At 50.5% G+C, this 8,854-nt stretch overlaps 1 protein-coding gene across 2 annotated transcripts; it reads right to left on the bottom strand.

Annotated features, from left to right (window-relative positions):
- Nucleotides 1-2,047: 2,047 nt before the first annotated feature.
- Nucleotides 2,048-7,300, bottom strand: PAQR7 (progestin and adipoQ receptor family member 7). 2 transcript variants are annotated; one of them, XM_042952144.1, is made up of 2 exons: nucleotides 7,160-7,300; nucleotides 2,048-3,116 (listed from the first exon to the last, which is right to left on the bottom strand). In XM_042952144.1, the coding sequence occupies exon 2, from the start codon at nucleotides 3,093-3,095 to the stop codon at nucleotides 2,049-2,051; it is 1,047 nt and encodes a 348-aa protein (XP_042808078.1). In that variant the 5' UTR covers nucleotides 3,096-3,116; nucleotides 7,160-7,300; the 3' UTR covers nucleotide 2,048. The 2 variants fall into 2 exon arrangements, with proteins under 2 accessions (XP_042808078.1, XP_042808077.1); XM_042952143.1 differs by having other exon boundaries at nucleotides 2,048-3,481; nucleotides 7,160-7,298.
- Nucleotides 7,301-8,854: the final 1,554 nt, after the last annotated feature.

Below are 8,854 nucleotides of genomic sequence, written 5' to 3' on the forward strand. Positions count from 1 at the left end.
CTAAGCGTAACTATGAGACCACATGGGAGAGGATTTAGAAAATGGGAAGAAAAATGAAAGCTACAAGTTTGCAGTCCCAGGCCCATCAGCTCCCAGTCCTGCCTTCACAGCTCATGTGTGACCTTGGATTTTAAAGAGGATCAAGTGAGGTAACATTTGTGAAACTACTTTGCAAATTCTGAAAGCCCCTCAGAAATGCAGAAGTGCTGGCACCCCACTCTTCCATTCCATCCCTAATCACGTGTCCCATAGATGTTCTTTATATATGTATATATATAAATTATATACATATATACATATTATATGTATATAATTATATATAAATATATATATAAATCATATACAAAAAATTATATAAATTTATATATATTATATATAAATTATATATATAAATTATATACATATAAAAAATATATAACCATATAATAAATATATAAATATATAAATTATATGCATATAATATATATAATATATACATATTATATGTATATAATTATATGTGTATAAATTATATATATACATATTATATATTATATTATGTATACATATATATGTATATATATAATATATAATAGGATATAATATATATAATAGGATATCCTATTATATATCCACTATGTGTGTGTGTGTGTGTGTGTGTGTGTGTGTGTGTGTGTATACATATCGGGAGAATGATATTTCTTATTCATTTGGGCTTTTTTAAATTATCTGTACTTCCTAATTTGCCTTCACTGTACATATAAAATCCTCCTTGATGGAAGGAAAGACCAAAAAATGAAGTCCTTGTCAAATTATAAAGTGGGATTATGTTCCTTTATCTTCTCAAACATATTTAGTAATAAAACTGCGCTCCCTTCCTTGCCAAAAAGAAAAAGTTCATACATATAGTGTATAGGGCCCCCAACCCCATCCCCAGGCAAAGATAAAACAGGAACTGCCTTCCTCCTCCCTGTTCTGATCCCTGGGGGCCCCAGCTTCCCCTGGAAAGCCCCCTCAACACAGTGAGCAGGTCCATGGGGGTTCCTGGGAGAGCAGACAAAAAGCCAAGAGACTGGTGTTATCACAGTTACTTTATTGCATCAGAGTTCAGACCACCCCTAAGTCCAGCCCCACTGAACTCCTCCTTCAGTACAAAGGAAGGCCTTTGTATAGGTTTTTCCTCTACCAGGAATGCACTTCTCCATTCACCCTTTCCAACCCAAGACCTTGAGGGTCACAGGCAGCACTTATTCCCCTCCTCAGTGCTTCCCCTGACAGGTCATTCTGATGTGAAAGCTTTTATCATCCTGCATTGATCCACAGGCCAGCTGGTGACCTGCCTCTGAGCAGAGGCCCAGGAAACACTGAAAGCATAACTGAACCATGATCAAGGAAACCAGGAGACAGGCTGGGAACAGGATATGCAGGACATCAAGGCCGGAACTAGAAAGGCTGGGGGCTCACTGGGTGGGGAGATGACTGAAGAGGTATGGGGCACTGATGGGATCCATTTCCACTTGACACAATCTTCTATCTTTGGGGACTTCCTGGAACTCTAAAGCTCCAGGCTGGAGGTCAAGGAATGGTAAGAGTAGGCTATACACATTAGGAGCCTCCCCCTTTCCTATCCACCAATGACATCTGGGTAGAGGGGGTTTGCTGAGCCCTCTTCTGCCTCTCAGATCAGAGCAGACTCTGGCCTGAATTCCACTGTCACGTCCTCTCAGATCATCTGGAATCTCCAAACCAAGGTCCTGGGCCCAGCTGACCCCCAATCCTCATCCCTAGTGAGAGGCAATGGGGGAGGCAGGCCAAGGTGGCCCACATGTTTCTCTCTTTTCCTCTCCCAGGGCAGGCCCAAGCGGTGAACCCCAGCAGCTCACGGTCAATCCCCAAATCCAAGGACTGGCCATCACCACCCCTGGCAGCTGAGGCATACGCAGAAAGTCACCGAACGCCAGACACAAACAACGTTACCAGGCCTTGTTCCCATCTGGAGCCAAGCCCGGACCCCTGGGCCCCCCTACACCTCCCTCCCTCCCAGCTGCCCCGCCCCCCGCCCCTGCCATTCACTGGGCCTTCCGGTTGAGTCTGTGCCGTACCAGCTGGCTCAGGAGGAACGCGGTCAGGACGCTGCTGCCCACGGTGAGCAGAAAGAGGCCAGAGAAGTTGTGGGGCCAGCGGGTATGCAGAGGCTCATAGATGGGCCGCCGGGCCTCGTAGTCCAGTGCCACGGCCTCCAGCTGGGCCAGCGTGCACAGCACCAGGAAGACATGGAAGAGCTGGTGGCCCTGCCCGAAGACGTGGCAGCTGCCAGGAAACCAGCGCTCAGGCATGAAGGTGGAGAAGAAAGCGGCGGCCAGCAGGAAGAAGACCACCTGGCACTTGTGGTAGAGAAGAGCCGGGTCGTCTGAGGTAGGGTCGGGGGACACCAGGATGCGATGCACCACGGGGCTGATGTCCAGCACGTAGGCCAGCGCTGAGGGCACCTCCTGGCAAGTGCGGCCCAGCAGGCCAGGCTTCTGGATGTACTTGTTGTAGCAGGAGCCAGTGCAAGAAAGCCAGGCGAGAAAGGCGGCCGCGGGCAGGAAGACGGCCTGCACCCGGGCGTGCCAGGCAGGCTCGATGGTGTAGTAGAAGTGTGCCAGGGCGCTGCCGAACTGGTACACGGCCACGCCCACGTAGTCCAGGAAGAAGAAACTGTAGTGCCAGAACTCGGACTTGGCCTGCAGGAGGTGAGCCAAGGCGCTGAAGGAGAGGTAGGTGAAGGACGCGAGGAGGAGGATGAAGAGGGGCAGCGCGTGCGGGTCTCCCCAGATGCCCACAGTCCCCACGAAGACGGCCAGCCGCAGCAGCAGCACGACGGCTGCCAGCAGGTGGGTCCACACGTTCACGGCCTCGTTGTGCTGCTGGAACAGCGTGCGGAAGTAGAAGTGCCAGGTCTGATGCAGTGGCCGGTAGCCCACGTAGACGTACGGCTTCCAGAAGAGCGGTGGCACTTCGGCGCGGTCCACTGTGAACACGGGCTCCGGCCGCCTGGACGGCCGAGGCTCCTGGTGGGCCTGCCGCAAACTGGGCAGGAGGTGGCTGAGCTTCTGGGCCACCATCGTGGCCATGACCGTGGGCCAGGCAGGGAGCTGGGAGAGAGGCCAGAGCAAAGTCAGGGGACTGGTGTCCTCGACCCTTGATGGCACCACCAGCAGCAGCTGGGAGGCTCGGAAGCCCAGTCCTTAGTCTGTCCTTCCTGCCCCCTTGTCCCCACACTGAGTTTCAGAAGAGAGGAGTCGTCCTAAGGGAGAGCTAGCTCAGCGAGGACCCCGTGACTGTACTCCCCGATGTATCCCATGTGCCTCGAACAGCGCCTGGCATGTAGTAGATGTTCAGTAAACTTCCGAGGAATAATTAAGGAGGCTCACAACCTCAGCCATTTCCATCCCAGTCCAGGTTCCACACAGCAGCCCCTGCTGTTTCCTCCTGTGTTCAAGCCGCCATCTGTGTTCATCTGGTGGTGACAATGACCTTGCTGACAGACCCGCTGCCTCTACCTTTAGCCCCTTCTGAGTGACCAGGGTCTCCCACTCACCCTCCATCACCCTACATGATCTGGCCCCTGCTACCTTTTTCCAGCCTTATCGCTCAACCGCAGTGCCCTTCACATCCAGCCATAGCCTCACCACACCCCTGGGCCTGCTGTTTCCCACATGTCCTCAGGTTGACACAAGCTGTTCCCTCTGCCTGAGACATTTTCCTCATCTTGCCTACATGGCAAACTCCTAATTATCCCTCAAAACCCGTTTCTTCTGTAATACTTTCCCCGGCCCCCCGAACCTCTGATGATGACCTCTCTACTTGAGTGCCTACCATAAGATACCCATCCTTTCACTAGTATAACGTTCCCCATGGGCATTAAACTTGCTGACGTGAGCTCACTAAGGGTAGGCAGTTTGTGTCATTATTTTGTGAACCGCTGGTGCTTAGCAGGCGGCTGGCACTCAGTACTTGTTAAATCGAAGAACATAACAGCATCCCGGTAACATTTCATACCCTTTAAGTCTCCAACTCAAAAAGCCACTTTTGTTCCTGAAAGTCCCTGGTAACAACTGGTCTATAAAACAGCCCTTCCCCTCAGCCACAACTCCCCTCAGAAGATCCCTCCTCCAGCCTTTCCACTCCCACCCAAGCTTGTTAATTCCAAAGAAGTCAAATCTAACCCCTCAGCCTGCGTTCGAGACCCTGCTCCTACCCTCATTTCCCACCTAACCCAAATAGCACACCCTGTGCCAACTTCCTTTCCCTCACTGAAATGCTTTTGGGCCAGTTCAAACTGCCACCTCCAGGGGACCTCCTTACTGCCCCCCTCCCACTTCCCCTGTATAGGTTATACAACATAGCATATAAAACATATTCATTCATTCATCCATTTGTGCATTTAGCGAACACTGAGCCCCCTCCTCTGCCTCCGATCCTGTGCTCGGTCCAGGGGAGGGCAGAGAGGAAAAAGATTTAATCCCTACCCCTGGGAACTTCACAGTATGGTGGAGTTACCGAGATGAAAACAAATCATAGCAAATGCTTATACAGTACTTGCTATGTGCAAGACACTGTCTCAAGCACTTTATGTACAATTGACTCATTTATGCTTCTTAACCCCCTGTGAGTAGGTGCTTTCATTATTCCCATTTTTCAGATAAGGAACTGAGGCATGGAGAAGTTAAGGACCCTGCACACCCCCCCTCCCCACCTAGGTAGGATCTGAACTCAGCTTGCAATCTTAACCACTGAACTGCCCTTTGCAAGACACGGTGGGAAGTGCTATTCATCATTCCCTAATTATATACCCTATATACAGTTTGGCCCGGAACCAGTTGCTTAACTCAGGCTTATCAGTATTCACTATGGCATTCATTAAATCAAAATATCTATTGAAAAACTAGCACCTGCCAGACGACTCCCACCCCTCGAATTCTCTCTAACAAGTTTATTAGACTCAGCATCCTGGTTTTCTGTCCATCTTTCTTTCTTTTCTTTTCTTTTCTTTCTTTCTTTCTTTCTTTCTTTCTTTCTTTCTTTCTTTCTTTCTTTTTCTGTCTTTCTTTCCTTTTTCACTTACTTATTTTGAGAGAGAGAGAGCAGGGGAGGAGCAAGAGAGAGAGGGAGAGAGAGAATCCCAAGCAGGCTCCAGCCTGATATGAGGCTCGGTCCCACGACCGTGAGACCACAACCCGAGCCAAAATCAAGAGTTGGACGCTCAACTGACTAAGCCACCCAGGCGCCCTGTCCATCTTTCATCAGATATTTATTGCAACTACCTGTGCACCAGTCACTGTTACAGGCAAGGAGATCCAGGGCAGGATAAAGCACTCACGTTTCTGCCACCAGCAGCACCATGATCACCCCCAAAAGCCCCCTGATAATTTATACACAGTCCAAGTAAATGCAGGGAGCTTGCCATGCAAAGGCAGCAAGACAAGCCCGCAGCCCATCAAGCCTCCTCACCCTAGCCTGAAGCTACCCCCGCATTACACTTCTCAAGTCAGCTCTGGTCTCTGGCCTCTCCTGGTCCAATGAGGAGGCAGGAGTTAAATTAGTTACTACAATACTGCACAAAGGGAGTACAGGACGCCTCCACTTCCTATTCCCCAGACAGCCTTGCCAGCCACTTCCGTCCAGACCACGAGAACCCCCTGGCCTGCTGTGCTAGTGGCGGAACCAGCAGTGGAGGTCCTCTCCTCCCCAAGAGCCTGGGCTTCAGCCTTCACCCCTGTCTACAACTTTGGCTTCCCAACTCGGAACCTTGGGGAGCCAGAAAAGGCCTCTGAAAGCATCTCATGCAGCACCCTTGTTTTACACTGAGGAAACAAGAGCCCAGAGACAGAAAGGCCTTCCCCAGCGTTGCCCAATCCAGCAAGGTTTCCATTCCACCCCAAGGGAGAAGACCAGGGAATGATAATGTGCGATGGTGGCCTAGTTCCTGGGTCCCTGTGATCCATTAAATACAGTCCAAGGCTCCATATCCCACCCTTAGAACTTCCCAAGGCATAACAGCCTATTAACGTCTCTGAGAAGTCCTACAGCAAAGAAGCCAGCTTCCCTCTGTTGAACCTACATGTGTCAAGCCTACCTGACCAAGGATTCTTTTCCTAGTAATAATTATATTACAAAGCCAGCTGAACTGGGGGCACCTGGGTGGCTCAGGGCATGATCTCACAGCTCGTGAGTTCGAGCCCCGCATTGGGCTCTGTGCTGACAACTCAGCCTGGAGCCTGCTTCAGATTCTGTGTCTCCCTCTCTCTCTCTCTGCCCCTCCCCTGCTCACATTCTCTCTCTCTCTCAAAAATAAATAAACATTTGAAAAAAACAAAACAAAACAAAACCAGCTGAAATGTAGTAAGTGTTTACTATGTGCTCAGTCTTTATAACCTTGTTACAATTAATTCTCATAACTAGCCTTTTGAGGTAGGTATTATTACGCCCATTTTGCTGCTGAAGACAGTGGAATTCAGAGAGGTTAGAAGCTCCTTCCCCAAGGGAGGAACATGCACAGAGAAACAGAGAGAGAGAGACAGAGACAGAGAAGCCAGAATTTGGACCCGGCTCTCTGACTGCCAAGTACAGGCACTCTTAGCCACTCTGCTGCTGCCCTGCCTCCTGTCACACCAATCTCCATCATACTTTGGAAAAGAATGGTCTAAAGCAGGTAGCCAAGGCCTTTCCCATAAATTATTTCCTTAGTTTTCCAGCAACTGACACACATCTAGAGACCTCAGCCTCCCCACATTACCAAGCCACCCACTGGCTCTACACCAACGAAGCCCTATCTCACAGCTCCCTCCTCAGGTGGCAATTGGTCACTCAGGGCCCTCCTCCTCCACCAGACACAGTGGGCCCTAAGCACAGACCCCAGAGGCTACATCCTGGGATAAAGAGATCCTGTTCCCTACTTCCTTTAGACTTCACCCAGCAGCCTCATTCCATCTGAACAGGTCTGTTTTCAGAATTCGTTCCCATCTCCTGACTCCAGGGGAAAGGAGCAGGTGCAGGGGTCCAGTAAGAGCTGGAAGGATGAGGGGAGGGATCCAGAGGCCACCCTCAGAGAATCCTGAGTCATCTGCCCACCAGGCTGCCAGGACCTGCCTGCTTCAGGGCCCCCCTTCCTGGCCCCCCTCCAAAGCTAGGTTACCTAGGGAATTTTCTCGAGCCTGGGGGCCGATGGATTCTGCTGTGGGACTGGGCAAATTCTCCAGATGCCAGGCACCTGTGGTACTTCCACAGGTGAGGGTCACTAAGGGCGGGGCTTCCAGGGACTGGAGGTTGTCTTGTGTGATGTCACCAGAGGGTGGGGCTAAAGACAACCTCCACCTCTCCCTTCCCCCACCCAACACCATTCCCACATTGGTCAAATCCAGGCTAACCACTGCCCTCCTAGCCAGGCCACGGCTGCACAAGGAAGCTCAGCATTAGTCTCCACAGGAAACATCCGGGGAAACGCAGTGGCTGGCTACCAAGTTGTGACTTACCCAAGATCACACGGCAAGGCAGGCAAAGCTGGGCTGAGACCGGGTGACCAGGGCCTGGTTGATGGGTGTCAGGAAAACTTGACTGGCTTCTGTCCCCCTACTCCCCAGGAATCATAATGGAAAGAAGTTAGGACTAAAGGAGAAAGCAGACACTATGAAGGCTCATGAAGGAGATGGACTTCAGATTCAGACAAACCAGGTTTGACGCCTGCTTCTGTAACATGCTAGCTGTGTGATCTAAGACAAGCGACTCACCTTCTCTGATCCTTAGTCCCTCATGGGAATTACAGTATCCTCTACGGCACAGACTGCTTATAAGGATCTAACTTTATTCAGACAAATTTTCAGCACAGTTTAGCAACTTGATAAATGATGGCTACTATTACTAATTATTATTAATAGTAGTCGTATTTGAAATACCCCAGCCTGAAAGATTCGCTTGATGTCCTCTAAAAACCTGTCCTCTTTTGGCCATCAAGAGCTGGTTCCACTGGACTTGGGGGCTTCAGTTAACCTTGTCCCTTGAAATATTTACTTTTCTATGAGGATGCATGTAAGGACCAGGGAAATTTGGCTGGAGTTGGAACTTCTGGAAACACTGACCTTAGTTAATGATTAAATTCTCTCCAGCATAGACCATTGAGAGTAACCCCTGTGGATTCACAGAGCCCTGAAGATTTGCACTTGGGCACAGACGCAAGAGAGGTGGCTGGGAAATGAAACTGCCAGGGAGAGGGTTGCCACTCTGGCTGCCCCATCCCCCAGTGGGAGGGTGAAGGGTGTAGACCATGCTAGCAGGTGATCCAGAAGGCATGAAGTCTGGCCAGAGCGTGTCCTGCAGGTTTGGGAAGCTTCCAGGTTGGCCGAGCCCCAGAACAGAGATCTCCAGGGCTCATGTGGGAGCTCCTGTCAATCTGAGGAGCTCTGTCCTCCTCTGCCCTCCCACCTCCCATTCTCCTTTTCCTAAACACAAGGTCCATCTCCTCACCTAGCTTCTCAACCAAGTCTTGCCTGGTCTCTACCTGACACACACGGTCAAAAAGTCCCGTAAGTACCTGTGAGCAAAACAGAAGACCAGGTTGTCGGGATGGGGTAGTAAATGGGCTTTGAAGTGGGAGAGCCCCGGGTTATACCCATCCCGTAGATTTTAGTGCACATGGCAGGCAAAATGCGACAGGGCTGGGGCACATGTTGAATGAAGCAGACAGGCTCACCCACACAAACGAAATGCCTACGGGCCTAGGAAAATCCAGCCCCAAGAGAAGCCACCGAGGTGGTGACCACGCAGAATTGGAGAGAGCTGACGTCCCAAGGGAGGGTATGTACCACTCCCGGCAGACTACTTCAAGTGAAGCCAT

This window comes from Panthera leo, chromosome C1 (genome assembly GCF_018350215.1).
Source record: "Panthera leo isolate Ple1 chromosome C1, P.leo_Ple1_pat1.1, whole genome shotgun sequence".
Classification (NCBI taxonomy): Eukaryota; Metazoa; Chordata; class Mammalia; order Carnivora; family Felidae; genus Panthera; species Panthera leo.